Source organism: Mya arenaria, chromosome 3 (genome assembly GCF_026914265.1).
Source record: "Mya arenaria isolate MELC-2E11 chromosome 3, ASM2691426v1".
Taxonomy (NCBI): domain Eukaryota; kingdom Metazoa; phylum Mollusca; class Bivalvia; order Myida; family Myidae; genus Mya; species Mya arenaria.
In genome coordinates, this window is record NC_069124.1 from 42,666,857 (window position 1) to 42,684,924 (window position 18,068).

Sequence of the window (18,068 nt, forward strand, 5' to 3'; positions counted from 1 at the left end):
CATGTTCGCAGCGACAAGCTGAATTTTCATTTTGAAGTAAAGTTTTGTTATATTAATCTAAATTCACAATAGAAATACATTATAAGTAGGAATTAATGATAAAAGTCATTGGTTAAAATTCTTAATAATCAATATCAATAGAGTTAAAGTATTATTTAAGAATATTTTGACTTAAAGATTAAGTGAGAAAGAGAGAGAGAACTTTCTATTTAAATTCTGGGGATACAACATTTGTGCTCTTATATATTGAAAGTAGATTATAGTTGAATATTCTTTTTCTTGATATTTGCACAAAGTTTAATAAATACACTACTAGAAGAGTTGTAAGGAAATTTACAAATAAATATTAACATGTAATCTTTGGTTTTGTTATTACTTACTTAGGAAATTTATGAGATTAAGCGCATTTTAGCTTCATTTGATATTTTTCCAGAGTCCATTTTATTTAATTGTTTACAATTTTAGGGGGGAGGTTTTTAATAGTGAAGTAAGAACTTTCACAACACACTGTGAAGTTATTAAATGACTGAGTGTAGCTGTTAAAAGCTAAATCGAAGCTTTTCAACATCAAAGCTATTCATGAGCAAGGGCGAGAGAACCCACATATATTTATAACCAGTACTTGGTAGTTTATTGAAGAGAACTTCTCAAAATGGTCATCATTCAGCTGTAAATAGGCAAAAGAATCTATACAGCGAGCTTACATAATCCGAAATAATGCCCACTGAGGCAGGTTATCAGCCAGTGTAAGGCATAGACGGGATTCTTCCTAAAGGTCAAATACATGTATAAAAAGTACTCAGTAGTTGGTACTCCATTGTAAACATATGAGGATAATATCCACTCGGTGGTATTACTAGATTGCAAGTGGAAAGGTGTATATGATATCGGAATGCTACAATATTGTAGTTCTAATTTGTAAGTAATAAAAAAAACTGGGTCTATTTGAGGTCATTAAAGATAAACATGTACAGTACAGTTCAAAGAATACTTCGGAATGCCGTTAGGGCCATCGCCTATGAAAGTGTTGATCTGAAACGCGATACCCGATAGTGCGATGATGAAAACGCGAAATCACGAAACTACGATGGTGAAAACGCGACAGTACGATGATGAAAACGCGACAGTACGATAACAAAAACGCGATAATACGACAGTACGATGATGATAATGCGATAAACTATCGTGTTTTCACCATTGTACTTTCGCGTTTTCACCATTGTAATATCGTGGTTTCGCGTTTTAATCAGCGTACTGTCGCGTTTTCACCATCGCACTAACGCGTTTTCATCATCGTACTGTCGCGTTTTCATCATCGTACTATCGCGGTTTCACCATCGTACTATCGCGTTTTCATCATCGTACTTTCGTGTTTTCATCATCGTCCTTTTGTGTTTTCATCATCGTACTGTCGTGTTTTCATCATCGTACTATCGCGTTTTCACCATCGTACTATCGCGTTTTCATCATCGTACTGTCGTGTTTTTACCATCGTCCTTTTGCGTTTTCATCATCGTACTGTCGTGTTTTCATCATCGTACTATCGTGTTTTCATCATCGTACTATCGCGTTTTCATCATCGTACTATCGCGTTTTCATCATCGTACTGTCGTGTTTTTATCATCGTCCTTTTGCGTTTTCATCATCGTACTGTCGTGTTTTCATCATCGTACTATCGTGTTTTCATCATCGTACTATCGTGTTTTCATCATCGTACTATCGCGTTTTCATCATCGTGTTTTCATCGTTTTAGGGGTGCTTGTATTAAGGCATTTAATCCTGTCTTTAACTGAAGCTTTTATCACTCATTTTGAATTGATTAGAAATACTTTTCATTAAAAGTTTTAACAACGATTGACGCAATAAGGATTATATTATGAATTGTCTTTATACAATAAAACTAACCAGTCAAAACAGTTTTCCAAATACAATACCTCTGGGGTCACATCATCATCGTCAGCAGCAGCGGCAGCAGCAGCAGCAGCACCACCACCACTACCACCACAGAAACTTCTAATTCAGCATTCAATTTTTGTTAAATTAGTCACTAGCAAGCACTCATTATTATGCCGTGTTCTTTGAACCAAAGCGTCTACAATAATCCACCCGTGTATGATAATTAGTTTAGACACTTTTTTAAAGAATACAACGTATACGACTAATATATTACAGATACAATAGCAGCATAAGAAAACACATAGTCAATCAGAAAAGAGACCGCGACTAGTAGTAGTAGTAGTAGTAGTAGTAGTAGTGGTGGTGGTGGTGGTGGTGGTGGTGGTGGTGGTGAATGGTAGTCGTGATAGTAGTGGTAGTGGTAGTGGCAGTGGTAGTGGCAGTCGTGATAGTAGTGGTAGTGCTAGTGGCAGTGGCAGTGGCAGTGGCAGTAAAATTATCATTCATAAAAAAGACAGGTGCTCTTATCAGGTTTATATGACGTGGCGTCATTTGACTTCAGGATGTGTTATTCGGTTGAACGCTGCGCTATCGTGTTTTTTTGTTGTTTTTTTCTAAACGACTGGAGAGTTAACGAAACGTTTCTTAAACGCCTTTGTAATTATCATTAAGTTATTATGATCGTGCATTAACATGATGATGATGATGATGATGATGATGATGATGATGATGATGATGATGATCTCAAAGGCATTGCATTTGGAAAAATGTTTGAAGATACTGTTTTGACTGGTTGGTTTTATTGTATAAAGACAATTCGAAATTTAATCTTTATTTTGTCAATCGTTGTTTAAACTTTTAATGAACAGTATTTCAGATCAATTCAAAACGCGTGATAAAAGCTTCAGTTGAAGACATGATACAATGACTTAATACAAGCACCCATAAAACCGACATTTTTTTCTATGCGCATGCGCACCGGAAAGCGACAGTTCGCTGATGAAAACACGACAGTACGATGATGAAAACGCGATAGTACGTTGATGAAAACACTACAGTACGATGATGAAAACGCGATAGTACGAAGGTGAAAACGCGATAGTACGATGATGAAAACACGACAGTACGATGATAAAAACGCGATAGTACGATGGTGAAAACACGACAGTACGGTGATGAAAACGCGATAGTACGATGGTGAAAACGCGATAGTACGATGATGAAAACTCGATAGTACGATGACGAAAACACGATGAAAACACGACAGTACGATGATGAAAACGCGATAGTAAGATGATGAAAACGCGACAGTACGATAGTACGATGATGAAAACGCGAAATTACGATATCACAATGGTGAACACGCGAAAGTACAATGGTGAAAACACGATAGTTTATCGCATTATCATCATCGTACTGTCATATTATCGCGTTTTCGTTATCGTACTGTCGCGTTTTCACCATCGTAGTTTCGTGATTTCGCGTTTTCATCAACGTACTATCCAGTATCGCGTTTCAGATCAACACATTCATAGGCGATGGCCCTAACGGCATTCCGTACAAAACAACTATATATTTTAAAGTGTCTAGGAAAATTATTTATTACGTTTATTTGGGCACGTAACACACGATCGCTTTTTCGAATCGATATTTCTGAGAAGTCGTAATACATATATATATTTGGGCTTATGCTTACGAACAATGCAATGTACTTACGTAGAAGCACTTTAAATCACACATATTGATTCCATTCGTTTGACAGACATAAATGTAAATAATAGTACAATTTTGAATAGTAATACAAATATGCAAGCTTCATCAACCAGACTCAACTATAGAAAGAAAGTTACAATGGAATTGTGATTTGTAGTTTTGCATCGAGATTTTTAAAAGTCAAAAATAATTATTATTAGTTCACTTTTGTTTTTTAAAAATACGAGTATATGCAAATAATAATAATAATAATAATAATAATAATAATAATAATAATAATAATAATAATACCTTGTACTACTTCTACTAATAATAATAATAAAGATAATAATAATAATAAAAACAACTTGTAATAATAATAATAATTATAATAAACTTTTTTTTGTTGGTATATTAAGAAAATCTTCTTAAAACATGTTTGAAAACAAATGCAAACCACAGAGACTTGAATTTTCAATAATATAACTCTAGTGGATTGTTAGATTTTATCGAATGTTGAAATATTATCGACAAATCATGATTAATAGTTGTATTGTGTCCCACGACGTGATAAGCAGCCCATACAATGTTGTTGTTTTTTTCATTTTTAGGATCAAGACTGATTTTACCCAGCTGGGCCACAGGCAACTATTAAAAGTAAGCCAGGGGCAGCTGTTGAGATCTGCATCATACATTTTAATAAGTCTCCGTGATACAAACTTGTGACTTTGTTTAACTGAGTTCGAAGGCTATCTATCTCTGTTCCCTTCTTTATGATTTCTTCTTGCAATGCTGAAATAAATAAATGCCATTATAATGTGTACATTTATACTGACCAACAATTGACGGTGATATGTTTAATGATTACTCGCATTTTTCGTGGATCTTTTTTTTTATAAAACACGAGTTTATGTTAATAATAACAATCTTTTGAATGGTGACGTATTAAGGAAAAAAGGTCACGCGTTTATTCATACCTACGGTGTCGATGTATAACATGCACATGTAAAAAAGGAGAAATGTTACGGTCGTGTCTGTGGTCCGTCTAGAAACACATGTGTATGGTTTCTTATGAAATAAAAAAGGATATGAACACATATTCAACGGTAAAACAGTCATCTTAGAATATTAAAAATAAAATATTACCCTCCACCCCCATCCCAATTCCGCCCCAATTTCAAAAGACTTTTGGTTGAAAACAGGCAATTAATTTATATTGGCCTAGAGTTTGCGCGTTTGGAAAAAGAAGCAAGCTAGAGACTCTCATGTTTGTATTATAAACGGCTGATGTAGTCGACAAGTTCAAGTATTGGTGCCAAGTATAACTATGCCGGAAATATGCCGAATGCTATGAATATGTTGCATGACCATGGAAGTGGATAAGTTATGCACCAGTCAATTGTAACCACGCCCCCCCCAGGTCCGGGGAATAGCGGGGACTTGACTTTCGGTCCAGCCAAGCCCGGGCAAGATCCTCGCCCTGCGGGGACGAACTGCTGGTAAACCCCCCGCCAAATTCCCCCGCACCCCATGGACCCTAAGTAAGGCCTATTTCCCGCTATATTTGGCGCGTAGACAAAGCCACCGCATTCACCCGGCACTGCGGGCCACCCGGAAGGTAAAAATACGGCCCATTTCCCCGGCTATCCCCTGTATACCCCCGGATCTAAAAACTGAAACATGATTGTCATATAAAGCCTAAAATATTACTTCTGTGAACTTGAAAATATATGAAATAATGTTCATCTGTTTGGATTGTTTTCTGTGAATGCCGGAATAACTCAGACTGTTATCACAGTTGCCTCATACTTACAAGGACGGCTGATATCGTTTCATAAACAACTTCTTTTATCATTTTCTGTTATCGTGCATTTCAGTTTAAGCCTGGCATTTTGCCTTTATTAAAGTAATAAACAATTGAAAATTAAACGCGATTGTATCATTATTAGTAGGGGTTTTCCTAAAGAGTTATGGAAGGCTGTTGCAGCCTGTCCGTTTTCCGGTAGCACCGTTCTGCCCTCATGAAGATCAGTACGGAAACACTTCTGCCTTCATATAATGAAATGCGTATAACTGTCAAATATGTCCAGTGTTTTGATCCGAACTTATAATATATGTATAATAGATATTATCTCGACAAATTTGACGGTTGAAACCTATGAATTCAATGTAACATAATTTCTAACACTTCCTGTCAGGTTCATAATGCTCAAATTATTCGATACCCGATACGATGGTTCCTTTTCTCCTTTAGCACGCTGTCCCTCTTCTACAACACTCCTTTTGAAAACCTGGCTAAAACGTCATTATAGTGTATAATTTAACGTTCTACAGAAATAGGACAAGCTTGGAGTGGGGGCAAAGTCTGCTGTTTTATTTAGAATACAACCTACATTTACAGTCAATGAAGTTGCAGATAGGCAATCATTAAGTTTATAAGCTTAATCATTATTTTATTTAACTTAAGCGGGTGTTTAAAGGTCCGCCCACTGCCACTCATCCGATACACAATCCTGTTGTCAGATTTTGCGTTGACAATGTGTCAGCCAATTAGTTGTATTCTAAGCCAGTTGGATGACCTGAATTAAAATCTTAATGATAAAGAAGGGCTCGTTCGCTTCGTCCACTCCGCCAATTCATCGAACTAAAAGTTTAAAACTTTAAATTCAAGATAATCGAGTTGTATTCGAATTATTTTTTGCGACACGTTTCCAGGCCACTGGCGTCAGAAATACACTAAACCAAACTTTTAAATCAGATTATGTAATACTCGAAAGCCTCTGAGGAACGGCATTTCGTCGTAATTAAGTTCGACTCTTACCAAAACCTTACACATTTAAGAGTATGACTTTCTGGAATATTAACAATATGCAATAAATGGTTCCAGTTAATTTGTTTACAAATATGCCGATGGATATTGTTATATTACACATGTGTAATACAAATATTTTTTTAAAGTAAAAGTAACAGTTGTGACAGAACTGTAAAATTCACAACGTTATGAATGTGTAAGTTTCTTAACGCTGTGGCGTTACTTGGGCAACCAATACACAACCTTTGTACAACGTTGTTACATCATTACAATACATGGTTGTCTCAATGCTGTGGCAACGTTACCGCCAATGTTGTCAGAGCGTTGTGGTTGTGAATATTTTTAACGTTGTGGCAACCAATACGCAACCTTCATACAACGTTGTTACAATAGGTATACAAGTGGATGAGTGGCCGGTAAAACGAACAAAACTCGACTGCCAAATGCAATAGTACCATTATAAGCACACACACAGCTAGTGGATAAAGTATTACCTTTGATCAATTAACGTTGCGCAAGTTATTAGTAATTTGTCTGGTTTAAAGCTGGTCACTGGGAGGTGTGTGTGTGGAGGGGGGGGGGGGGGGGTGACTTATTCTACACCAGCTCGGGCAAAACCGCGGCCCTCGACAAATAATAAATTGCATGATATCTAAAACGCTAGATTAAAAAAATACTTTTCTTCCCTCTAAACTGAAACAGGGATTTAAAATAAAATTTCGCGTCCGTATAATATTCGATTCAGATTTGAAATCGAAAGAATATACTCTGACTGATTTATACTTTTCTTATTTCGAATCTACGTCTATCAAAAAGATGTCACAACGTTGGGGCAACGGTTTTTTATAGTCGGCGGATACCGAGAAAAACAATCTCGCATAGCCTTTAACACAATGTTAACATGTTACGTTGTCACATATTTCATGGTCACTTTAATACTTGCAAGTTATTACACAAGATGATACAATTGCAAGAGAAAGAAAAAAAATACATAAAATTGACATCGTTGTGAACGCATTGAAGCTTACTTAATTACTTACTTAATTACGACACATGAATCTTTCGTAGTTTTTGCGCAGTTTTCCAATTCGAAATGTGCTAAGGTTGTCCACCACGTAAATCCCAGTAAGTTTAAATATAGCGTCAATATAGTTATCTGTTCTCATAAACAGATATGATTCATCAAACTTGAAGTTAGATCAAACTTATTTTTATAACGATTGCGAAACAAGTGATAACAACAGAGTAACATTATATTCATCACTCTTGTTTGTGTTTTGGGGCAATCAGGAGTACCTTGAGGAAACCCATTTGCCCGGCTTAATCGCCCACAAACCAAATTCACATGCGCCCAGGCAAGAAATTGTATTTGGGGACGCCTTTGTTTGAAGCGAGTTCGCTAACCGGACTATCATGCAATAATTAATAATTGGCAGTAGGATTTGTTATTGGTCCCAGTTAATAATACAACTCATTCACGTTTTTTCATCATTCTGTACAATAAGACTCTTTAACTACATATCGAAATATTTGTAAAAATCTTTTATCGACGCAATTTGCACGACAAATATAAATGATGGGAAATCCGACTTATGATACTATTTTTAGCAACAAAGCTCTCAAAGCTAAATATAGAATCACGGGATACCGCATGGAGGAAACCCGCGTACATACGGTAGCCATTTTGTATAAAATACCAAGAAATTTTGTAGTTCAAAACAAACACTAATCAAAGTGAAACGAATTGTCAGGTATGCAGACGTTGCATTAAGTATATTTTAAATGAGCGAAAATAAATAGGTTATTGAATGTGACCATCATAATAATAGTTGAAATTCAAATTTATGAAATTGATTGTCACAAATTCACGTGGATATCTCTTGTCAAATGCTTCTGAAAGCTAAAGTTTGTTGAAAAAGCAATTGATTTACTTAAAGGTTTGTTTTGTAGTTGTTTTATATTAGGATTTAAAAATAAAATATCAAAATCACAGACAATTTCTGGTGTCCGAATTATACATTGTCCGAACAATATTTGAATGAAGATAAGATTTATTTTAACAGTGTTTTAGTTGGCAAGGCATGACACAACAACCATTAGCTCACAGAGCTTTTATTATCTAATACATGAAGGTGTCATTTCAAAGAACTTTGTATACTCGTAGTCCACACTGCATTTTGGAACGACTTTGCCATTCTTGTTGTTGTTGTTTGTCTAATTTTGGCGTCGTCGTCGCCTATGGTCTCGATGTACTTCATCGAATATTTTCTTTGACGAAAACGGCAGTTTAGGCTTTTTTTAATGATGTGCAGCCTAGACTTAACATTTAAATATAAAAACTGGACATTATTTTAGAAGAACTAATCTGTGACCTTTATGTGCTGTCAACTTTATGTGTTGTTTTCACCATGGTCCATTTCCTAGAGCTGTGTTCTATAACACTTGTTCCTTTTGGATTAGTTCTTGGGGCTGTTTCAGTAAAGATTTAAGTTGATTTTAGTCGTAAATTGAAATTATATTAAGTGTTATATTTTCATTATTTTGCTACATGTTTTTAACCAGTTTTAAACGTTAAGACTCAGGGCTTTTTCTATAGTACCCACGGGTCCGACTATCAGACCCATTCCCAAAGCAAAATATAAGATATTTTTCCCTATATATTTTTAGAAAAAAATCCAAATTTAAAATTTAAAAAAAAATAAAAAAAAATATATTTTTTTTAGAAATTCTTTTTACCTGTACTGGTTCATTTTCAACACCCTAATAAATAATGTGATGTAAAGTTTCTTTGATAATTGAACTCAGAAATCATTGATTTTCATCACATTCAGAGATCAGTATGAAATATTATCTGTCATGATTTATCGCAATCGATATTTACACCCCAAGAATTGATATTTTTGTGTCTTTTAAAGAGAAAATAAACTAATATTAAATCATTTCCTAATTCGCAGGAGACAAGACAGCTTTTTCTTTTAACTGTAAAAATTCCCAATTTTGGCATTTTCACGATGCAAAATTTCCCAAAATGTCTAGAGTCTTTTACCCAAAATGGGCAGAAAAAGCCCTGTATTTACACCCCAAGGTTTGATATTTTTTAGGTCTTTGAAAGGGAAAATAACTAATATTTAATCATTTCGTTATTAGCAGGAGACTAGACAGCTTTTTATTTTAACTGTAAAAATTCCCAATTTCTGCATTTTCACGACACATAATTTCCCAAAATGTTTAGGGTCTTTTTCCGAAAATGGGCAGAAAAAGCCCTGCAGACTAAGTTGAGGCAAAAAAAATCAATGTGTTTCAATTTGTGTCATTTATACAGATCTAAGATGAATGATGTTACGTCTTATTGACTTAATTCCCTTATTGAAACATTTCTCAGAGCTTGTTCACGGTATATAGTCGGGGCTTTTTCACCTTCTTTGCTAGGGGCCGAAATTAGGCTGCTTCACAATTGGGGAAAAATGGTATACATATATATTTTCCCGATTTTCAGATATTTTTTGCACAATTCCCAGATATTTTTCCCAAAAAGGAAGATCTTACTTCAAGAATTTACAATAAAAATTTATCCTGTTTGAGCAAATCATTCTTTTTCAGCTAGAATTAGATTCACATGTAAGATATAAGCCTGTTTTTTTGTAACATGAGTTCCAAGTTTCATATGGATTCCTTGACCAGTGTTTAAAAGGTGTCTTCAATCCTCATATGTGGAATTTCCCATTTTTGAGACATTTACACATTTAAATTTCCCAATTTGCAGAATTTCACACGTTTAAATTTCCCAAAATGAAAAGGCTAGGCCTCTTCACAAATTTTGGTGAAAAAGCACTGATAGTAGTACTGTCAAGAAATAAAAAAGGTAACACTTTTTTAGCTGTTAAATAAAGTGTTCGTTTTAACATGTAGTTTAAATCCTTTAAAGCTTTATTCAGAAGATAACTTTAACACCATTCTCCTATGATGGCAATAATGTTCTTACATAAAGCCTAATAAAAAAAATAACAAGCCTACATTTAGTTTTTTTGACCTAACAAGTACAGATTACTTTTTACAATAGTGTATTGTCCGCCTTTATGTAACTTTGTCAAGTGTATCCTACATCTTGGTTTCATTCAATAAAGTGAAATGGCCCTTGTTAAAGTGTACTGGCATATTGCAGGCCCTTGTCAACATTTTAACAGTGGTCTGTCCAAAGTCTATGTTAACATCTCTCATCCTGGGGGGACATACCCCCTGTGGTTAATTGATTTAAAAGTGAAAACATTAAGAATGTATTGGGGTTTTTTAGCATTCACTGAAGACGTGTCTGTGGTTTCAACTGCCAAAATCCAGGGCTATTTCTGCCCATTTTTAGAAAAAGTCCCTAGACTTTTTGGGATTATTTGTGTCGCGAAATATGCCCAAATTGGGAAATTTTCCAGTTATAAGAACAAGCTTTTCAGTCTCTTGGGAATGAGGAAGTAATTAAATATTAGTTTCTTTTCCCTTTCAAAAGACCATAAACGACTGAAATATCAATCCTTGGGGTTTAAATATCTATTAAATCATGACTGATAATATTTCATACTGATCTCTTTAAAGTTTAGTGAATGTGTGAAAATCAACAATTTCTGAATTCAATTATCCCCAAAACTTAACATCACATAATTTATAAGGATGTTAAATGAACCAGTACTGGTAAAAAGACTTTAATAAAAACATTTTTTTTACACTTGATGGGGATTTTTATCTGAAGATTGGTAAAATATCATATGTTTTGTTTTGGGAATGGGTCCGATCGTCGGACCTGTGGGTACTATAGAAAATTGCCTGACACGTCATCCTAGGGGATCCCAGTGGTTTATTTATATTAAAGTGAAAAAATTAAGAATTCAAACCATTTAAGCATTTACTGAAACTATAAATAAGACATGTCTGTGGTTTCTACTGCCATAATTGAGTTTTTTATGTTTTGTGAAATGTCCCTGAGATCAGACACTGCCATAATCTGTTTTATTTCATTTTGTGAATCAGGGCATATATATTTCTCATTTTTTCTCTTTAGCCATTCCTGTATTTTTTTATCTTCTTCGCCAAAGCTTAACCATTTCCATCAAAGAGAAATGGCCAAATCAGCCACCCCGAGTTAATATCCCCATAATTTAACTTTGTAAAAAAGCATGTATATGAGGCTATTGTTAAAGGAGCAAAAAGGTCTATCAAGAAAAGTAAACAAAAAAGTAACTGCACATGATTACTGTCATTGCCATCCCCCCTTAAAGCAAGTTCTTGGCAAGCAAGAGTCAAAGAGCAAGAGCATTAATTTTATTTTGCTTATTTTGTTTTTCAGATATCGTTATGTCACTTGTCTTTTTATGATAACTTGTGACTAAGAGGAAACACATCCCTGGTAAAGAGATGTTTAACAAACCAACTGGATTTGCTTCTCCCTTCGCTGCTGGGGGAAGTACAGGTAGATCATAATGACATTTTGCAAATATAATTTCTTGGGTGGAAGAGCAATTTTATAGTCATTAAAATTAGTTTTATATTTGATTTATTAATTAAGTAAAAGATTTTTTAATAAACATTAATTTTGGTAAAGTCTTTTAAAATCTGCTTCAATATCAATTCTTAATATCACTTTGTTTGGTGTTGTAACTTGTAAGAATTTTTTATAATATATATTGAAAGGAAGTTAAATCTCAAGAAAATAAAACAAATTTTTAAGGATGAGTGTGGTATCACTATTGTTTTCCACCTCTCTCAAATAAGCTTGTGGCTTTGATTCCAAACAGCTGAACATTCTCTTGGCCTGTTAAAAAGGACACGTTGTTGTTGTTGTTGTTGTTGTTTCGGTCCAGGATCTTGAGTGTTACATATAAACTCTCAGCTATGTTCACAATCAATCTATAACAAAATGAAAACAATCGATTTATTACAGCATCAACACCAGGATTTGGAACTGGTTTTGGCACTACCACGCAAACGGCATCAGGTGGGCTGTTTGGCCAGACAAACACACAACAACCAAGCACTGGACTATTTGGTGGAAACACACCGGCTTTTGGCTCCCAGCCCTCTTCAGGATTTAGTATGTAGCTGCTTTTGCATGGTTAGAATCAACACACACAAATATACAGACTGTGAAGATAATTCTTGTAAATGATGTACATGTACTTACATTAGGGCCAATCTCAGAAAATTCAGTGTGTAAATTTCACTATATTTTCGTTTGTGAATAGCTATTGCTCAACAGTGTGTAATTTCTATAATATTCATTCTTGTGTCGGGATAAAAGCATCAATGCAGAAAGAAAGTCCTGTACTTTTCAATTGTTAAGATTTAGTGGGGAAATGCAGATTTGCAGGATAATTAAATAGGATATATATATATATATATGTGCGTGATTCTTCTTGGTGCATTTTACTGCCTTCTTAAGACTGTTTCTCCTTGCCAAAAATGTTTCTCCTTGCCAAAAAATATCCATTTCCCCCAAAATAAAACTTTTTTCTCAATTTGATAAATACAGATTACATAGATGAATAAAAAAGCAATGAATTTCTTAAAAATCTTGATAAGACTAACTCTTTTACAGCATATTAATTGCATAAAAAGGTGAAAACATGTATATTTGCCATTATATTAGCTGTTTTTGCCTGATTTTTCCCCCCAATTTTGCAAGGCACAGACACTGAAAATAATTCCTAATAAAATCGCTGTATAATGTTTGCAGTAAAATAATAAATTTATATGTTTTATGATATAAAGATACACACAGATGAGTAATTACTTTAATTGGAATATGAAGTTAACTTTTAAATAAAAATTGGCAGGTTTTGGTTCAACCCCAGCCAGTGCTCCTGCTGGCGGCTTATTTGCCCAGAAACCAGCGGCTACAGCGAGTCTGTTTGGTACACCAACACCAGCAGCTAATACATCAAGCACGTTTGGCTTCGGCAGCTCAGGTACAATCTTGTGGCGCTGGTTTGATCTTCTATACATGTAGTTATTGTTAGGAATAGATAATAAAGTTCTGAATGTCAAACTTCAAAGAAATTTTTGAAGTTAAAATAGGAAAATCCTTGTTGTATATGTGAAATTTATAGTTTCCTTCACAGATATTCTTGAAAATTTTACCTGTCAAGAGCTTTTGAAAGAGTTTCAGTTTAATTTCAAATTTAGACAAGTTTGGGTGAAATGGTCTTATTGGACTATACGTGAAAAAGAAACTTCATTGTTTTATCAAAACAAAAAACTAAATGTACATACTGCAACCATCCTGTTGATGGTTTATTTATACTCCTCTATATCTACGGCTTATACTGTTATAGGTGGGTTTGGCACTACCACATCAACGGCAAATACGGCAGGGCTGTTTGGTGCAGCTGCCAACACTAGCGGAGGGCTTTTCGGAGCCAGTGCAGGTATGGTCATTGTATTAAACTCTTGCAGGCCCAGCAAGCCCAAATTTCTTTTACAATTACTCTTTGGCTTCAAACCCAGGTATGTTTGTTTCAAATAACATTCAAGCAGGCCTGGAAAACGGTTTAGAGTTTTAGCCAGGTTTTTAAAAGGACAGGGTGCTGCAGAAGAGTGAAGTGAGCTGGTGTTGCTAAGGGAGACAATGGTTTTTTTTGTGTAAGGCTATAAAGAGCTTAGATATTATGAATTTGAGAGGGAATGTTAGGGAAAGTGTTTAATTGAAGTACTATTAGGTTTTAACTGCTAAATCTGTAAAGTATGAATTTATTACAACATTTTCAGTTATAATTGAAACAAAAATAATTGAAACAAAATAATACTTCACAGTCCTAAGCATTTTGATTTATGAAGACAAGAGTGCCCATGTTGGTCTCAATACAGGTAAAAGGGTGATATCAAAACAGGGCAGAGTGAAGCTAAAGGATTTTGACTTAATTATCTCAATAATCTGATTGAAATAGAGCCCTGGCCCCTTCACAAAAAAGTAAAATACAATGCCATTGCGCTGATTACAAACAATATTTTCCATTGTTTCAGGAGGATTTGGCCAGCAGCAACAGCAGCAAAATGGGACGTCAATCAAGTTCAACCCCCTTACTGGCCAGGATACCATGGTCAAGAATGGACAAACACAGACCATCAACACGAAACACCAGTGTATAACCGCCATGAAAGAGTACGAGACTAAAAGTCTTGAGGTAGGTCTTGGATAATTGGGGCAGGTCTTTTATTATACCAAAGTTAGTGAAGCACTTTGCAAGCTTATGGTTGCTGCATTTTTGTGTTGCTTGTGAACCATAGAAGACATATAAGTTATACTACATGTAAATCTGGTGGTGGTGACCGAGTCACACTTTGTATCATATCCATTACATTTGAAAAATTTATTGTAGAGTCTTCAATATTGGAATGCACTTTGTTCATTGTCAGTAAATGACCCACATTGTAGTTCAAGGTCATGGTGATCTTCATTAAAAAGCTGATGGGTGTACAGACTGGCGACACATCAAATTTGCATATTTTCAGTTATGCCATCAAGTTTCCATGTACACAGTTTGTTTTATAATTCAGAATGATTTCAAAATTACTCAGTAGGATTGATGTTTATTTTAAGATATATCAAGAAATTGGGCCTAGTTATTACAATTATTACTAGGGATGCAAACGAATGGCAAAATTGATATTCGAATATTCGGTAATTCTTTCAAACGAATATTCGATTACCAAACTACATCTTTTTAAAGTTGTAGTAAACTATTATAATTAAAGTAATAGCCGGGGCATTTTAGTTCTGCTTTGTCGTAACCACTACGCGCGGCGAACCCTGAATTTTTAACAAATGAGCCTCTGATATTCCTCATTTCAGTAAGACTAAAAGTAATACACTATGAACAAAGAAAAAACAAAAACTTTTAATTGATATTCCTCTGCCTTCATATGTAAACAACGTGATGGATTTCTTGTCAAATGGCGTTATACGCCAATAGAGGGTCTTTCCGTAGGACGAGTAGCTTCGTTCTGGGATTGTCCTCTACTAAAAAAACTATGGAAAAACCAAACCAACTCGGGAACTAGTTTATTCCTTAATTGATAGAGGCATTTAAATTTACAGAAAATAAATGGATTTTTTTGTCACTTGTCTTACAGCCAGTTATTGTAAAATTACAGGGACGTTTTATAATACCCTACGATATGTCCCTAACTGACATATGACGCATGTATAGTGAATTGTCATCACATTAACACCTCTTGAATTATGGGACAATCGTTGTAAAAACAAGACAAACAAATTTTAAACACAACATCAGAGTTGTAGGCAAAATATTTATTCTTATATTTATTCAACAACAAAACATCGAATATTCGAATACCGATTTTGACATTCGAATAGCAAACGTTTGATCGAATATTTGAATATTCGTTTGCATCCCTAATTATTACCCAATGTACATGTACCGGTATAAATTGTTTCTGTGATTGCTTCCAGGAGTTGCGTGTGGAAGACTACATCAGCGGGAGGAAGGGGAAGCAGGCAGGGACCTCAGGATTCGGGTTTGCTGCCCCCGCCACGACCACTGGGCAGACCGCGGGCTTCTTTACACAGACCGCCAAACCTGCGGCATTTACTTGTGAGTTGGATGTTTTTAAAATAAATTATGAGCTGTGGTGGCATTTTTGTATGATACATAGCTGCAATGAAAGGGATAAATTTTCTTGTTGTGCGGCATTGAAAGCGATAGAACATTTGATTATATGTTTTTAGGTGGTTTATAGATATTTATTAGTGAAATAAAAAAGATTTTTCACTATTTCAAACTGTAAAATAATATTGGCCCGCTTTCACTTTCACATCAGCTCGCACAGGGCTAGGGGACACAGTTTTAAGGACGTCTTACGAGATTCAAGAACTAATATTAAACTGTGGCATAATATCCTTTTCTTCATGTATTTTTTTTATAAATATATTTTTTTTTAGCTGGTTTCGGCACAAGCACTGCGGGTAGCACCGGAGGTTTGTTTGGCCAGACTGCAACCCAACCCAGCACTGGAGGCCTGTTTGGACAGAGTAAGCCGGGCGGTCTGTTCGGTACACCTACCGCCGCCACCACGACCCAGCCAAGTGGCTTTGGTTTTGGTACTAACACCAGCACGGGTACTGGAGGCCTGTTTGGCAACACACAACAGAATAAGGTAAGGTGTCTTTTTTTTGAGAATATTAGAAAAAGGCATTTGAAACAGGAAAGTTCTGATTTAAAGTCGACTTTCATAAGTCTCTTGTGTAAAGGACACTGTACCTTACACAAGTGCAATTATATACATATGTTACAAAATAGAAATAATATATACTAATAAAACCTCGTCTAAAGTGAATGTCAAATACACTTGTTGCTGTTAGTTACCAAATTTAATTTAAAAAAAGTGTACAGTTGAACCCCGTTGTCTCGAACTTGTTTGGCTAGATTTCATTGTTAGTTCAGACAAGATGTAAAGGCCAGATTTTTTTCTACTGAATGTGAGCATTTTCTGAGGCTTGAGGTATTTTTGCCGGTCCCTGCGAGCAAGCCAATGGGGTTCGACCGTAGTACCTAATACTGATATGGATTGACTGCTGGCATTTCCAAATAGACTTGAGCCTATTGTATGAAACCAGTTAAGTGAGTTAAACATAACAATGCATAAACATTAACAATTTTTTTTGCATCAACCTTTATTGTGCCTCTTTAAACCAGTCATTTGACTTGTTCTTCAGCCTCTGTTTGGAACTGCTACCACCCAGTCTACCGGTCTGTTTGGAACAAGCACCAGCACATTTGGCCAGCCAGCTGCAAGTACAGGATTTGGGGGGTTCGGAACAGCAGCTCCTGCCACGGTATGACCCAGTTGTTCTTTACAGTTTACCTTACATTTTGTACAGTATAATGATATCAGGATTTAAAAAAATTGCCCTATAAATATTTTTCTACCTTCATTAATATACAAGGAAAGTTTATACTAAACATTATTTGATTCATGGTTTACAAACAAGGGCAGTAATGGTAATGTTTGAATGTAGTCCTCAAATACATTTATTTTATAATGTTTTTCAGGGAGGTCTTTTTGGAGGAAACAAGCCAGCATTTGGTACGGCGGCCACTACTGTGTCATCAGGGTTTGGTTTTGGTGGATCCAACACCGGAGCAAACCTGTTTGCGAAGCCCTTCTCTGCCCAATCAGCAGGCTTTGGATTTAACACAGCCCCTACACAAGCCTCTGCATTTGGTGCAAGTATGTATGAGATCTTGGGAAAGTATGTTTGGGAGCATTGTTCGCTAGTTCATTATGTGGGACTACAAGGTTCATTATATCTTTAATGATGATGATACTAATGTTACTGATGATGGTGTGAGGTGGTTGTTAATATATATAATCGTTCTCTGACAAAGCTTGAGTGGCGGAAATTTTCTACCTTGATTAAGTGGCCACCTGTTGTAAGCAGCCACTTGACCTTTTCCAAATGGCGGCCACTTAATACAGGTTTGACTGTATTGATTATTTGAAAGTCTCAAGGTCAAACTGGCACTTAAAGAAAATTTTATATCAATTTTTTTTTAAATAAAAGATAATTTCAAGTCAAACTCTTGACTTTGTATAAAGGATGTGATCATTAGCTTGTTTGTTTTTAAGAAAAAAAATATTGAGGTATTGTCAGAGCCTTGGTTTT

General features: G+C 35.3%; 1 protein-coding gene across 3 annotated transcripts in view; it reads left to right on the plus strand.

The window, feature by feature from the left end:
- The first annotated feature begins 8,048 nt into the window (after positions 1–8,048).
- Positions 8,049–18,068, plus strand: part of LOC128227277 (nuclear pore complex protein Nup98-Nup96-like) — a 38,221-nt gene continuing 28,201 nt past the window's right edge. The window contains exons 1-10 of one of the 3 annotated variants that reach the window (XM_052937656.1): positions 8,049–8,151; positions 11,733–11,855; positions 12,327–12,476; positions 13,219–13,350; positions 13,717–13,809; positions 14,405–14,565; positions 15,855–15,996; positions 16,344–16,558; positions 17,118–17,237; positions 17,455–17,632. In XM_052937656.1, the coding sequence (XP_052793616.1) occupies positions 11,801–11,855; positions 12,327–12,476; positions 13,219–13,350; positions 13,717–13,809; positions 14,405–14,565; positions 15,855–15,996; positions 16,344–16,558; positions 17,118–17,237; positions 17,455–17,632 (1,246 nt within the window). In that variant the 5' untranslated portion in view covers positions 8,049–8,151; positions 11,733–11,800. Of the gene's footprint in view, positions 8,152–8,188; positions 8,338–11,732; positions 11,856–12,326; positions 12,477–13,218; positions 13,351–13,716; positions 13,810–14,404; positions 14,566–15,854; positions 15,997–16,343; positions 16,559–17,117; positions 17,238–17,454; positions 17,633–18,068 lie in introns of those variants that run through there. The other 2 variants (XM_052937657.1, XM_052937655.1) reach the window with 2 other exon arrangements.